This window comes from Cryptomeria japonica, chromosome 7 (assembly GCF_030272615.1).
Source record: "Cryptomeria japonica chromosome 7, Sugi_1.0, whole genome shotgun sequence".
NCBI classification, from domain to species: domain Eukaryota; kingdom Viridiplantae; phylum Streptophyta; class Pinopsida; order Cupressales; family Cupressaceae; genus Cryptomeria; species Cryptomeria japonica.
Window position 1 is genome coordinate 444,839,186 of NC_081411.1, and position 16,908 is coordinate 444,856,093.

General features: G+C 35.8%; 1 protein-coding gene across 1 annotated transcript; it reads right to left on the bottom strand.

The window, feature by feature from the left end:
• Positions 1-1,172: 1,172 nt before the first annotated feature.
• Positions 1,173-9,082, bottom strand: LOC131030385 (ABC transporter B family member 15). Its single transcript, XM_059208752.1, is given in 8 exon segments — positions 1,173-1,539; positions 2,286-3,283; positions 4,294-5,160; positions 6,477-7,017; positions 7,122-7,585; positions 7,942-8,120; positions 8,230-8,284; positions 8,846-9,082. Coding segments are annotated over 8 exon segments (3,708 nt in total).
• Between the last annotated feature and the right edge of the window lie 7,826 nt (positions 9,083-16,908).

Consider the following 16,908-nt stretch of genomic DNA (forward strand, 5'->3'; position numbering starts at 1 on the left):
TTTGGCAGGAAGGGATATAAAAATTTAAGATGTAGGGAGGTAGAATTGAAGTCAGGGGTATTATTTAAGATTTCATGATTATACTTGATATATAATAAGTTTACTAAGTAAATGTTCTAGACCAAACACATTCTTCTTTTACATTTTTTGGATACAATTGTTAGTAACATGGTGTAATGTTCAAGTTAGATGAGATTATTGATGCAATTATGTTTATCTAGAGTCAAATTCCCCCTAATCCTAGTTGACTTAATTATAAACTATGATAATTTCACATTGGTTTGCATGCCAAGTTATTTGATTTGAGGTGTAGTTGTCATGTATAAAGTTATTTCCTAGGTCATTAATATTATTACCAGATCATTAGAAAGTCATCAATTCACAAAGAAGGAAGCTTATCAAGAGAATAATAGATTTTTTTTATTATAGGCTCACATCACTATTCAAAAGGACAACTATTTCATTATTATTTGCAACATATAAGTGGTTCAAGGTTAAGGTGTAAGGAATATTCAAAATCTAACTCTTGTAATACAAACTCTTAAAGTTATTCCTTAACACCATGATGTGCACATTTAGATATCAAATGAACAACTATAAATTTCTTAGATCTATACATGTGAAGGACACAATCACATCTCTAATTAAAATTGTGAGTGCGATTCTAACTACAATTATAAAACACCTAAATTTATTTGGTTACCGTCTTATATATGTCAATCAAATCTTTGATTTAATACTTAAATATCAATCACAATACATCGATACATAAAATATAAAAAATTGTTAAAAGATATATTTTCCCCATTTTAATTATATATTTATTTTTAAATATTATGAGAAAAGATTATGCATTCCTTTAAATCTAATTATATTAATTAAAATATTATCTTCTTAAATTAAATCTATACGTGTAAGAAACTTAAAGTAATAGGTTTTAACCACAATTCAATAATATTATCATAATTAGTTTTAAAAAGTAAACTTTAATTTATTTAGAAGAGTTTTCAAAGTTAGTCACACTCGCATAGAAAGGTAAAAGTAGTGAAAGACTGTATTGTGTTTTTTAATTTATAATTATAGATAGTAAAATTATTTTTTCTTATGACATGATTGTAGATGTTCTCGTAATAAAAATTATTTTTTTCTCAATATATTATTTAAATCAATTATTATTCATTTGTGCTTTGCATTGCAACGAGACAAAAATATGGACTACTCTCCCCTTTTCCCATCAAATGAAAATGAGTACCTTTCTCAATAACTCTTCCTTCCCTAATCACTGCTATTAAATCTGCATCACGAATAGTACTTAGTCGATGAGCTACAATTACACTTGTTCTCCCCACCATTACTCTATCTAGGGCCTCTTGTACCACTTTTTCAGATTGGCTATCCAATGCACTAGTGGCCTCATCTAGAAGCAATATGCTTGGATTTTTTATTATTGCTCTTGCTATTGCAATTCTTTGTTTTTGTCCTCCTGACAATTGCACTCCTCTGTCCCCAGTCTGTGTATCATATCCTTCCTTCAAAAAACTAACAATCAAAACAACTTGTTAGCACTAAAAAGTTATTAATATGTTAATTTATAAGATTAATGTTCAATACTTGATAGTTGAAAGTAAGAAATGAGTTTTTTTGTTAGTTTGAACAACTAATTATAAATAATTGATTCTCATGTAAAAATAATCAACTATTTATCCATTCATCTTTATTCAAGTAAGAATCTAGATGATAAACAATTCATATCAACTCATCAATAATTTACTTGAAAACCAAATTTTCATATAAACAATTGATAAGTTATAATAAATTTACTAGATGTATAGATCCGGGGAGTTGAATTCTTGTAAAAACAATCCAAAACTAAACAATAAGAATTCTTATATTGAACTTATCAATAATTTACTAGATGTCTAGAAGGGGAGTTGAGTTTTTATATAAACAATCCACACCTAGACAATAAACATTCTTATATTGAACTTATCCATAATTTACTAGATACTTACACAAGAAGTTGAATTTTTATATAAACAACCTAAACCTAGATTGTAAACATTCCTATATTAAACTTATCAATAATTTACTAGATGTTTAGATAGATAATTGAATTCTTATATAGACAATCTAAATCTAAACAGTAAACATTCCTATATTAAACTTATCCACCTGATTCCTATATAAACAACCAATATATTAAGTGTAAACCCTACACTAAAAACTATAAATATTTGAAGTAACAAACAATTCACCATTGCTTAAGCTCTTCTATTATTTTTTACCTTATGAAGTCGTGAGCATTGGCTGCCTTGGAAGCCTCGATCATCTCTGCCTCAGTTGCATTCTGCTTTCCATAGCAAATGTTGTCTCGAATGCTTCCTGCAAACAAGGCAGGCTCCTGGCCTACCAGGCCAATATGCTGCCTGAGGCTCCTCAAGTTGAACCCTTTGATATCTCTTCCATCAATTCTCACAACGCCCTTTAATGGGTCATAGAATCTCTCTATCAACCCAATAATTGTGGATTTTCCTGACCCACTCTCCCCAACCAGAGCCACTCTTTGGCCCTCCTTCATGCTCAGGCTAAACTTGTTGAAGATCATAACATCTGGGCGAGATGGGTATGCAAAGTACACGTCTTTGACATCGATATTGCCTTGCAATTTGGCTGGTTTCTCGCCATTTTCATCGTCCGGATTTATGCGGCTCTCTCTGTCTAAGATTTCGAAGACTGATTTGACGGCATCTGAGCCTTTAGCAATATCACTGGTCATACTCCCTGCTTCTGCTATCACTCTTGCAGTGCTCATCAAAACTAAGAATACTTTGACAAGCTCACCGGATGAGATGTAACCATGGTAGACAAGATGTGCCCCGTACCAGAAGCCGAGGGCTGAATTTAACAAACTTAGGCATTGTGATGCCCCAAGAACTACTCCTGCAACCCAGGACTGCTCCATGGCTTCTCTATGTGGGCCCTCCTGAGTCTTTGCATGCAGACTCAGAATTCTATCCTGTGAAGAGAAGGCTGTAATAGTCCTATGGTTGCCTACAGCTTCTGAGGCTACTTGGCTTCCTTGATCTTGGGCTTTCACAAGCCTTGCAGACATACGAGTAAGAAGAACCTTTCGTGTGTAGTGGCTTGCTATTGAGATTGGTTGCACTGCTATTAGTACAACTGCAAGACGCCATGCTACAATCAAGCTCACGGCGATTGCTATTCCCACTGCAGATATAGTCTGTACAATAAGAGATAGACGATCACCCACAAGAGATCTCACCTGTACAAAAAAATTCACGAAGTTCAGAATATATATATATTTTTTTCATAAATAAAATTATTCAAATGGGCAAACATTTGTAGGTAGTGATTAAATTATGGTATTCTGATTCTTACAATTAAAGTTCTAATTCTATTGGAGTGTTGGGATGAGGTCTTCATTGGTGGTCACACTAATTCTTAATTTTGATCATAAGTGTTTAATAAAAATAAATTAAGATAATGAGAAACATATTGCTAAATATTCATTTTGGGGATGAGGTTCCATTTTGTGATCTCACCTATTCACAATTCTGATAAAAAGTGTTACTCTGAAAAAAAAAAAAGTTAAGATAAATGAGAAATGTATTGCTAAATACTCATGTTGGGGATGAGGTCCCCTCTTTGTTTTCACCGATTCATAATTTCAATCAAAAGCATTCACTAAGAAAAAAATTAAGATAATCAGAAATGTATTGCTAAGTATTCATGTTGGGATGAGGTCTCTATCTTGATCTCTTCGATTCACAATTCTGATCAAAAACATTTACCCCAAAACAAAGTTAGGATAATGAGAAATGTATTGCTAAATATGCATGTTGGAGATGAAGTGCCCGACTGTGATCTTACTGATCCATAAGGTCAATCAAAAGCATTTACTCAAAAACAAATTTAAGATAATGAGAAATGTATTGTTAAGTATTCATGTCGGGGATGAGTTCCCCGTCTGTGATCTCACCAATTTTTAATTTCAATCAAAAGTGTTTATCCCTAAAAAAAATTAAGATAATGAATGATATATTGTTAAGTATTCAAATTGAGGATGAGGTTCCATCTGTGATCTTACTGATTCATAATTCCATTCAAAAACGTTCACTCAGAAAAAAAAAAATTAAAATACTGAGTGACGTATTGCTAAGTATTGCTAAATATTCAAATTAGAGATATAGATCCACATATGTAATTTCACCGAATATAAATTCCCATCAAAAACATTTGCCAGAAAAAATATTAAAATAATAGAAAACATACCACATTAGCCTCCTTAGTGAGTCTGGAGCAAACGGCTCCGCTAGAATTCTGATCTTGATCGAACCAGCCAACTTCAAAGGTGAGGATCTTGGACAGCATTCGCTCTCGGACTCTTTTGGTAAGATATTCCCCCATCTTCCCGAAATTGTAGTGTTGGAGCACATTAACCAGCAGCGAAATTACTCCCAAGCTGAAAAAGACAAGGGAGTAGTTTCTGGATTTCTCTTTCATCTCAGCGTGGCTTTTAATGAAAAACACAGAAATCATAGACCCGAGAGTATAGGAATGAGCGGGCTGAACTCCTCCAAAGGCGATGGCACCCAAACACCCCATTACAGCCTGCTTCCATTCCGGGGCATTTAACATCACCAGTCGACGGAACGATGGGGCAGAAGAAAAAACTTTTTTATTCTCCTGTTCTGGATATACTGATATAGACCGGAGTGAACTTGATTTGCTTACGACGCTGGAGCTTCTTGCTCTTGTAAGCACCTCCTCTCTTACATCATGGTGCTCTTCTGCCTCCTCTACGTTACTTGCCGCTTGCTGCAGCTGAACCAGAGCGGCGTAGGCTCCGCCTTCTCTACATATCAGATCGTTGTGCTCGCCAGATTCGATCACCTGACCATTACCCACCACTGCAATGAGGTCGGCGTTGCGGATTGTGGAGAGGCGGTGGGCAATTATGAGCGTTGTTCGGCCAATTGAAGCATTGTCCAGGGCATCCTGCACAATCTTCTCCGACCCTGCGTCCAGAGCACTCGTGGCCTCGTCCAGAACAAGTAGTCGAGGATCTCTGAGCATGGCTCTTGCAATGGCTATTCGTTGCTTTTGTCCTCCGGACATCTGCACTCCTCGCTCTCCAACCTGTAATATTAAGGCACACCCACAAAGTTTAACAGGACAAAGTGTAGAGAAAAAATTGTAAAAGACAATAAGCAGCTAATACTTTTTCATTATTAGATGATCATCAGAATTTGGACTCCAAAGTCCAAACAATGATAGGGTACTATTTTACTTTATTTATAATAAAGTTAATACAATATTTAAAATAATGTCAGTAGAAGGATACATCCACAAAGTTTTAAACATGTAAAGTAAGTCAGGGTTCCATCAGGGGTCTTAAGTTCTATTTTTAAAGAAGAGGTGGTCTCATGAATTAAAAAAAATTGTGCTGGGGATTATTTGGAATCTTTTCCAAAAACATAGAAGCCCCTATTTTTTTAGGCTTACAAATTTGAGCCCGTGATAAAGAGGTGGGGAAGAAATTGCCCACTAGCTTAGGGTGTTATTGTCACTTGTCAAACATCTAAATTTAGGTTCTATTAAAAATTAATTTTGAAGGGAAATGAATTATTTTTACTTGTTTTTATCATGCATGTAGTATAGAAGACGAGTATAACATATTCATGAGTTCCACCAACTTCCTTAAATTGTGGAGCTTAGATTTGTAAGCTAGACCACACTACAAAATTCATGGGACCAATAGCTTAAAAATTTTCCTAAAAAATCTCAGAAGCTCCAACTCTATTTTTTAGGAAGCCCCGGGCCATGGCACCCCACCCTAAGAGCAAAAATACAAAAAAATAACATTAAACAACTAATACTATTCTTATATTAGACGGACCTTTATCATGATAATTTGGACTCCAAGAGTCTAAGATACTATTTTAATGTTACTAACACAATATACAAAAATAAAAATAGAACAATAAAAAGACACCCCCACAAAATTTAAAGAAAAATTGAAAAAATAAATAAATAACTTAAACAGTCTATATTATTCCAATATCATTAAAATTTTAGCCTCAAAAAATATTATTTTACTTTATTTAAAAAATACAAGACACACTCACAAAGTTTAACATAACTGTAAAAACAACAAACAGATAAAATGTTATTCCAACATTAAACGGATCTTTATTATCAGAATTTAAACCCAAACATAAGTGAAAGTAATATTATCAACAGGTTCTCAGCCATTTAACTCACTTCAACCAGCACACACTTCACAATGTTTTCCCCCTTCAGAAAAAACCTATATTTGCCATCAAGAAAGTTAAAAAACCAACAATGGAAAAACAAGTTTTTAAAGTTTACCAAATTGGACAAAATCTATAAACCTGTGAGAAATTGTGGGACGAATGAGAAGTGGGGAAGAAAATGGGAAAATAAAATCTAACCTGGGTGTCATACCCATCTGGTAACTGGGTAATAAACTTGTGAGCATTGGCGGCCTCCGCGGCAGCAATGACTTCCTCCATGCTCCCTCCCTCCTTCCCAAACAAAATGTTTTCTTTGATGGAAGTCGCAAACAGCGCAGGCTCTTGGCTCACTAACCCAATTTGGCTGCGCAGCCATTTCAGTTTCAGTTTCGTAATATCAACTCCATCCAGCAGAATCTGGCCAGCCAGAGGATCGTAAAACCTCTCCACCAACGCAACCGCCGTAGACTTTCCCGATCCACTTCCTCCCACCAAGGCGACTGTTTTGCCAGGCTGGATGGTGAGACAGAAATTAGAAAATATGAGGATCTCTGGTCTCGACGGGTATGCAAATTCAACGTTTCTGAATTCGACTTCACCGCGCACTTGTTCCAGAATGTCTCCTCTGCCGTCATCAGAGTCGATGATGGGCACCCTCTCGATCATCTCAAATATGCGCTCAGCAGCGCTGCAGGCTTCCGAAAAGTATCGGATGTTTGGAAGTGCAGAGCCCAGAGATCTGTAAAACATCCACAAAGTTGTATATGATGATTAAACTTGAGATTCCTTAAATAACAAGAAAATCTCTATCTTTATAAGATCTATCCTGAAAAACTATAAAGCACTTAAGCGCCGCCCAAAATCAAAGTAGTTCCAGTTGCAAAAACCCTTCCTCCGTTTGCTCCATGATACATGATCTGTCTGGTGCCATACCATGATATGAATGCCCACATGCAGAACACCACTCCCGTGCTTCCCACTGCTATGCCTTTGATCAGACCCTGCTTAATTCCAAGCTTTACACTCTCATTAAGTGCGTCTGCGAACTTGGTGATTGTTGTTTCCTCTCCTACGAAAGAAAAGACTGTTCTAATCGACGACAGAGTTTGCTCTGCAATGTTGCAGGCAATGCTGTTGGCTTTCCGCGTCTTGTGAGCAATCCCAACTAGAATTCGCCCATACATTACTCCCGGAATTATGAGAAATACCACGAATGGAAATGCCACAACTGCCAGCCTCCATGTCAAGTAGAAAGCCACGATGTAACTGCTAATGAAGAAAGCTGCATTCTTGAGGAAGTCTGGTATCTGCTTGATAAAAACATAGAGTTAATTAGAATTGGTAAGTCTCGCACAAAGAGCCAACATACTGTAGAAATAAACTCATGCAATTGACTGTTATTTATTTCTTGTTCTTGTGATCTGTTTCGATTAAAAATCAACCACAAATCTTAAGAAACCTTTCAATTAGATCTTATGGACTTTACAAATTTGATATGTAATTGTATTTATCATTAGTGCGATAGACTACTAGTATTATAAAATATTACTATTGTATATCTTACCAAATTATAATTCTAAATCAAAAACATTTACTTTTCATATATATTATTAATCTTAAAATTAATTTTCGACATTTTCTGTCTGGTTAACAAGTAACATACCCTTTCAGCCAAAACATCTTGAATAACAAGGGTATCGTTGGAAACGCTTGTAACCACTTGGGATGTGGTGGTTCCTTGAATGTCAAAGAATCCCACGTCCTGCCTTAGCACAGCCTTCAAGTATTTCCTGCGCATACAAGAGGCCTGCCTTTCTCCAGTCCTTGTCCAACAAAATCCACCTTCAAACAAGTCATTTCAGAGGTCCATCAATAACGTCTCATGCTAGTAGAGTAGATAAGATTATATATATTTTGTCTATATAATAGCAAAGAAAGATGAAATACTTACTTAAAAATGCAGCGAATCCAGTCGTAATACCAATATAAACGATTTCTAGAGAATACTGCAAGGATTCATAAAAACACAAATCAATGAAAAATATATCCTCTCATTATAGATATGAAAAAAATGAAATTTTTCAGTTTATGACATAAGTTTAATTTGATTATGTAAATTTGTTTTTTTAATCAATATTTTTGAATCATACTTCATGATTTATCATCTTTTTTTTTTTGTGATCTCTTTTTATTGATAGGTCATAAAATATGATTGGAATGTTGAAGAAGAAAAAAATTTACATAACCAAATCTACAAATATTTACTCATCAATCATACTCCATGATTCATCATCCTTTCTCTTGTGATCTCATTGTATTGATGGATCATAAATAATGATTGAAATGATGATGAAAGAAAAAATTTACATGATCAAATCTACAAAAATTTCTTCATCAACATTTTCAATCACAATTCATGATTCATAATCTCTTTTCTTACGATCTCATCTATTAATAGATACTGAAATATGATCGAAAACATTGAAACCTTAATCATCACATCTACAAATATACCAAGCTAACACTATATGATATCAAGGCTGGAAGAAATGGTCTGGATGTCTTACCTTGTTCATGGTATGAAGATACTCGATACGACTGCGTTGAGAAGATGGCTCATAATTTCCTAATGTATCCATCAGGGCACCCATGACGATCATTAAGACAGGCGTGGACACTCCATCTCCAATGGATCCTAAACTACCCACACCAACAAGCCACCAATCTATTGAGTCAGCGTACTTGAACAGTGCCCATAATGGCACAGTCCGCTGGTCTTTTGAATGCCCACCATTGCTTTCCATTTCACTCTGAAATTTTAACTAAGACTGCAAGCAACATTTCAAAACCAGCTCTACCTATATTATCATTCTCCACAAACTACATTTCAGTGCCGAATCTATATATCTTATCATATGCTTTAATGGAGTGGGTAATCAACTGTGCTCTATTCAACACGTCACATAATTGACTACCTCAAATCCCTTTCCTTGATGTTACCCTTACTTTTAGTTTACTCCATGAGAATAAATGATGATTAGATTCCTCTGGCTTCTTAATAAATTAATGATACAATCTGAAAATGGCGAATTACTATCATCAATAATAAATTAAGGATTTTCCTACCATTTTAATTGGTGGGGAAATGGAGATATACATTTCAAGTCATAATAATTATAACTTCAATGATAAGAAAAAAATTGACAATTGATGTGATGATAATTCTACGGATATAAAGATGCTTAAATACAGTGACCGGCATGAATTTTAAGCCTTGAAATCTATCAATTTTAGATCCAAAATGGCTGAAGTACGATCTCATATACGATAAATTTATGATTTGGTGGAGGAGTGGAATCTAAAAATGGGCAAAGCACAAGATCCGATCGCCCACCTGCTCGTCTTTATTCGCCGCACTCGAAGCCTCCACTAGGACAAAAAAATACAGCAGGATTCCTTTCAATAATAAATACAGAGCCTACTTTTGACCTTTTCCATTCCATACTAAATTCAATATGATTAAAATTTAATAAAAAACGAATAATCAGTCCCTCGATTGATTGCAATGCATGGAGACAGTTTTCTATTTATAATAATAAAAAGATCCCATATGCTATTTTGTAAGATGCCATTCAAGACACACCATTTTAATTTTTACAGTAAATAATTTTCACAAGTTTTCATCCAATTTTGGAAACAAACATTTTTAATGTATTTCTGAAGGAAAATTGATTCTCCTTGGGAAGTAACATAATAAAATAAGATTTAATTTGGATTGATAATCTAATAATTTGTAACCTTTAAATCAATAATATAAATGTAATAGAGTATTAATGTTGAAGATTTTGGAATCGAATTGGTGTATATTCAAAAAATAATGCATCTATGTCAGTGAAGTGCTTTGAAAACTATCTTGACTTTGTGTTTGTTAGAACTAAGGTGCGTTATTTACCTACATAGGGTTTATTAACTATGCTCACCAACATCTAACTAACCATTATTGTGCCTAAGTCAAAAGTAGGGAGACACAAGTATTGCTCATGTATGGCTTGTATTCAAACAAATCACTCTTGCTCATATGGTAACAAGTGGAGTAGGGGAGTGTCTAAAGGACCACCTTCATCTTGAGGAAGAAAGTCTTGAATGTGGCAATCAGATTTGTGATATTTAGTTGATTTCCCACTTCACAAGGATTGAGTGCTTGATGTCATATGGGAGTATTGAAGCATAGTATACTAGTGGTAGTGTGGGGTTTGTTCCTACAAATCTCTAAAGGGATGTAGTTGGGGTGATTCTAATGTGAATGTTTGAGTTGTTAGCTCATATTATATTGAGTTCATGTTGGAAGTTATCGAGAAAAGTATTAAGATAATATTTTTTTCTCTCAAATAATTCCTCAATGAGTGCTAGCTCTAAAGTGGCTTGTATTTTATTTTATTCTTAGATTTGTTGTAGGATTTGGACTTGTTAATCAAACTTGTTCTTGATTAATGATCTCAAAGCTTGGTTGATTTTTCCTTAACTAACTTAGAGTGGACCACGGGGGCTTCACTTAATGAACTTGGGTTATAGCACGTGCATTTATAGTATACTAAAAAATCCCCCTATTTTCAAAAAATATTGCCCTAAACTCCTTTTTGTCACCCACTCCTAATACATAGCCCAAATTAAAAGCCCTCCTATTTTCACCAAATATTGTATTTTTTCATAGCCGGAATTAAAAACCCCCCTATTTTCACTAATAAACAATATATTGCACCCTCATTTTTGGGATATTAAACCCCCCAATATGAATGCACGTGATATAATATCGCCTAGCCAGTGAAGCCTCTGTGGAGTAGACTTGAGAGAGAGGGCAGAGGTGGGGGAGGGGGCGGAGGGGGGAGGTAGTGGGGAGTGAGGAGAAGGGAGGTAGGTAAGGAGTGGAGGTGGGTGAGTTTTCCCTTAGAGAATTGGTTTAAGAATCTTGTGTGAACTTGTTTGTATTTGCTTTTCTTATTGTTTGATTGCTAGATTTGGAGCTTGAGGCTCAAAAGTGCAAGAACCTAAAGATCATGTTTCATTTACCTTTGTGTCTGAACAAGTTAAATTCTAAATAAATGAACAATTACAATTTATACTAGAATGCTTAAACAAATAACTAAATATAATGGTTCAAAGTTAACTTGTATGTTTATAATTTTTCCAATATGCAAATAAATGAAGACTTCAACTAATAACTAATTTTAATGTCTCTTCTTTTTATTTATTTTCATAATTTGAGATTATACGTGCAATTATAATGAATTAAATTAATCAAACCAATATGAAAATCAACAAATAATTTTTTTTCATAGTTTTTAATGTAGTATTGGGGAGAAGACCTAGTAGTTGGACACTCACTAGTACAATTGTGAGGGAATTTAACATAGTTTAATCCATTAATACAATGCATTTTTATTATTTTTTAAATATGAAAATATCAGTAAGTATATATAAAGTGTTATTCACTACCCTTTAATTAGTGGGTTTAGTTTAAGTTGACATATGCCAAATTAATACATAAGCATATGCATTGCTACTCATCATATCTTACTAAAAATACAAGTAATAATGGTTAAAATATAATTCCACATTCAAATTCAACCTCAATCATTGAACAAAAATATTACATATTAAATTATTATGCTATTAAAATATTATGTAGTTTGACATCATATTGAATAGATTGAGTTTGTCCAATATAGGTAACTCTAGTGTGCAACTTCTAATCTTAAACTAAAATTATATATTTTTAATGAGCAAAATGTGTTTTCAACTTATCATATATAAAAATCCTAAGTGATAGTTAGTGATTCTTTCTCTTTCAAGTAATGTGTAAGTAATGCTCTTTTTGGTGACCTTAACCACCAAATATTGAAATACAAGACAATAAAGAAATGTAAATACTCCCATTTACTACATAAATTAAAATTTCATAAAAATTTGAAAAATAAAATTTTAACATCAAGACAAAATTTTCACATGAGAACCTATGCAAGATTTTAATCTATGCTCCCTACCAACATATAACATGTAATAAATTTAGCTATTTCATTGAAGACAAAGTTTAGAGTCATGGGAGTTTAATTTCATTCAATGCAGGTTCATAGTATAGTTGGAGATTTTTTTTAATTTTGGGCTCATAGAGAACCAAAAGGCATTGCCTACAAGGTATCTCATGGTGTTTTAAAATTGTCTGGTATGGGATAAGTGTTGTAGGAGTGGTAACATCCATGGAAGTAACTTTCATTTTGTGCAATATCAACTATTAATTTTTTGTATCATCGTTCAATAGCAATACTTATTTTCCTTTATTTCCTTTCATTATTCTACTTTCTTAAATCCTTTTTTTCTTTCTTAAGCTATAGAATTTGTCATGATATACACAAACACTATTTTTTAGTCAAGATATGAGATTAATCCTGTTATAAATTAGGATCTTAGGATAGTAATCATTATAAACAAGATCTAGAATAAATTCATTAAGAAGCATACAACCATAAATTAACACAATACACAAGATATACATGAGGAAAACCCTTTTAGACAAAATCCCCATAAAGAATCATTTAATTAAAACACCTACAAAATATAGTCTATAATAAAATAGACTTGAATGAACTTGGGGACACTTCTCCAATTCTTCCACATGGCCAATAATACCTCTTGTGCATAGTGATACAACTCACCATAAAGCTCCAAATCCACTCACCTCTCAAATGAGAGAGAACCTCCTTAAATATAGGAGGAAGGGCGACTTCACTAGTCACACCTTTTCAATAACCTCCATTTATAAATAATTAATAAGCTAATAGAACTTGTTAGATTATAACTATTTCAAATGGGATATGCTTATAAAGAATATAATATATAAGGTTCTATAACCTTATATTAGAAAATTATACATAAATATTATAAAAGTATGACCCCCTATAAAATTATGTTCTAACAAATCCATGCCTTAAAATTTATCAATTTGAATTTTTTCACATTAAATGGATAAAAATGATGGCTCAAAACATATAATCTTACAAATATGTAGTCACAACACACATTATAAAAAGCACTAGGATGAATCTCTACCAAGTAAAATATCTTCATGTGCTAAGCAGTTTGGGAATTAATAAATTTTCATCCAAGAAACTAGCCAAGTGAAAAACCCCAAAAATACTTTGATTTTATTTAATAAGAGAATGTAAATTTATTTCTTTTTTTCTTAAATGGTTGTAAATTATGTATATCTTGATATTCTTATAACTCAAATATCATAACTCTTAGGGTGTAGGGTATAGGTTTGATGATCTAGGTTTTCTGGGTTGAGGTTATTGGTAGAGGGCTTAGGGTACAAGATTGATAGTAAAGGGTTTAGGTTACATAGGGTTGAGGGTATTTCTCATGTTGATACCTCCCTCTATCTCTCCCTCTTCCTCTCTCTTATTTCTCTCACCTCTCTCCTCCCCCTTTCTTCCTCTATCCCTCTCTATCTCCCCCTCCCTCATTACCTCCATATCTATATTCCTCCCCCATTATCTCTTATTCTCTCTCCCTCTCTTATTATCTCTCTCTCTCCATTATCTATGTCATCACCTCTCCCTCCCACCATCTCTCTCCCCTCTCTAGATTTCTCCCTCTCTCCCTCCATGCATATGGCTTAGGGTACAAGATTGATGATACATGGTTTAAGGTACATGGAGTTGAGGGTATTGCCCATGTTGATACTTCTCTATATCTATCCCTCTCTTCTCTCTCTCATCTCTCTCTCTCTCTCCCATCTCTAGGTCTCTCTCTCTCCCCACATTCCTTTCTCCTTTTATATCTACCCTCCCTCCTTACCCCCATCTCTCTCTCTCTCTCTCTCTCTCTCTCTCTCTCTCTCTCTCTCTCTCCCTTCATTTTCTAGTTCATCATCTCTCCCTCCCACCCTCTTTCTCTCCCCTATCTATGTTTTTCCCTCCCTCCCTCTCCACCTATCTACCTTTGCATCCATGTCTCATTACACACCTCTCTCTACTCCTATCCATATCACCCCTCTCTCTCTCTCTCCCAATTTAGGTCTCTCACCTCTCTTTCCACCTCTAGATCTCTTACCTATCTATCTATTCCTTCTCTAGTTCTCTTTGTCCCTCTCCACCCTTACCCCTATCCCTTTATGAACTCTCTCCTTCTCTTCTCTCTCACCTCACCTTTCCATCTCCTCCCTTCTTAAGTCTCTCACTCCATGTCTAACTCTCCCTCCATCCCTTCTTACTCCTCTCTCTCTTTGTTCTTTAGTATCTCCTCTTTCCCTCCCTCCCCTCTTTAGTTCTCTCCCTCTCTTTTTTTCCCTCTCCCTCTCTATCTCCTCCCCTCCTTACCCCCATCTCTCTCCCTCTCCCTTTCCCACTCTCTTATTATCTCCATTGTCTAGGTGGTCACTTTTCCCTCTCCCTCCTCTCTCTAGGTTTCTCCCTCCCTCCCTCTCCACCTCTCCATCCATGTCCCATTAGCCACCTCTATCTATCTCACCAATCTCTCTCTCCCCATCTAGCTATAGGATATAGGGTTTATAGTATTGGTATAGTTTTAGGATTTAGGGTTTAGGATATTGGTATAATTTTATTAAAATACACTGACATGATGCTAGCAGCAAATAATACTAGCACATTATTTTCTACATTGTATCAATTCTTTTTCTCTTTGTCTCACTCTTGCACTATGATTAAGGCTTAGAGTTTAGATTTTATGATTGGTGATGGATAGTTGAGGTTTTACCTTTTGTCTCGAGCCCAACCACCTTCCTTATCTATTGATACTTCCCTTTCTCTCTCCCTCTTTTCTTTCTCTCATCTCTCTCTCTTCTCTAGGTGTATTTCACCATCTCTCCCTCTCTACCTTTCCTTTACTTCTTAAACCCATCTCTATATATGCATCCCTCCCTCTCTCTTCTTCTCTCTCCCTCACTTAAATTGTTTCCTCCCCTCTCTCTCCATTCTCTTGATCACCACCTCCCCCTCCCACCCTCTCTCCCCCCTCTAATTTTCTCACCTAGCTCTCCCCAGGCTCTAGGTTTCTCATCCCTCTCTCTCCTCATCTAGATCTCTCACCTCCCTCTCTCCCTCTAGGTCTCTCACCTCCCTATTTTCCCCCTCTCTAGCTCTCCATCTCCATCTCCACCTCTTTAGCCTCCCCCCATTGCCTAAATCTATATCCTAAATAGTTTATATACCCTAAACCTTATACCATATAAATTAGAGGGAGAAGTGATGACCTAGAGAGGGGGAGGAGGGAGAAGAGGAGAGACAAAATAACAAACATAGATAGACATGGAGGGAGTTAGGGACCTAGGGAAGGATGAGATAGACAAGTGAGGGGAGAGAGAGAAGAAAATGAGAGAGTTTATAAAGAGAGAGGAGTAAGAAGGGATGGATGAGATACCTAGAGGGGAAGAGAGAGCTTAGAGACCTAGATGGGGAGAGAGAGGGGTGATATGGATAGAGGGGGATAGAGAGAGAGATGGGTAATGAGACATGGACGAAGAGGTAGATATATAGGGAGGGAGGGAGGGAGAAACCTAGAGATGGGAGAGGGAGGGTGGGAGGGAGAGGTGACGACCTGGACAATGGGGGTAAGGAGGGAGGGGGAGATAGAGAGGGAGGAAGAAAGGGGGGAGAGACCTAGAGAGGAGAGAGAGAGGTGAGAGACAAAAGAGAGAGAAAGAGAGTGAGTGATATGGAGAGATAGATTGAAGTATCAATACAGGTAATAACCTCAACCCTATGTATCTTAAACCTTGTACCATCAATCTTGTACCCTAAACCCTATATCATACACCCTATTAATTAAACCTTATACAAAGGAGGGAGAGGTGATGACCTATAGAGGGGAGGGAGAGAGAAGATGAGATGGAGAATACAAAATAGAAAGAGAGGGCTAAGGAGTAGTATACATGGAGGGAGAGAGAAGTAGGTAGGGAATGAGTGTGTGTGTGTGTGTGTGAGAGAGAGAGAGAGAGAGAGAGAGAGTGAGAGAGAGAGAGAGAGAGAGAGAGAGAGAGAGAGAGGGAGATGGAGAGGGTGGGAAATAACTAGAGAGGGGAAAGATATAGAGGTGAGAGAACTAAAGACTGTGGAAAGAGTGGTGAGAGACCTAAGGAAGAGATAGAGGGGGAGAGAGAGGTGGGTAATTAAATAGGCAAGGAGAGGTAGAGAGGTAAATATGGAGGGAGGGAGAGACCTAGATAAGGGGGGAGAGAGGGTGGGAGGAAGATGTAGTGATATAGATAATGGAGAGAGATGACATGTAAATAATAAAAAAGGGAGAGAGAAGAAGCAAGAGAGGGAGCCAACAATAGAGATGGGGGTAAGAATGGAAGGAAAGGTAGAGACAGAGAGAGGGTGAGAGAGACCTAGATAAGTATAGGTAGGGAAAGAATGAGGAGGAGGTGTGTAAAGAAAGAGAGGAAACAAATAGTAGAGAGTAGAGGAACATGAGAGAGAGAGAGGTAGAGAGGTAGGGCTAGACCTTGGGAGAGAGAGGAGAGAGCCAAATAGAGAAAGGTAGAAAGGGGACAAAGGAAGAGTGGTAGAGCAATAGGTCTAGATCTCAAAGGAGAGAGAGAGAGAGAGAGAGA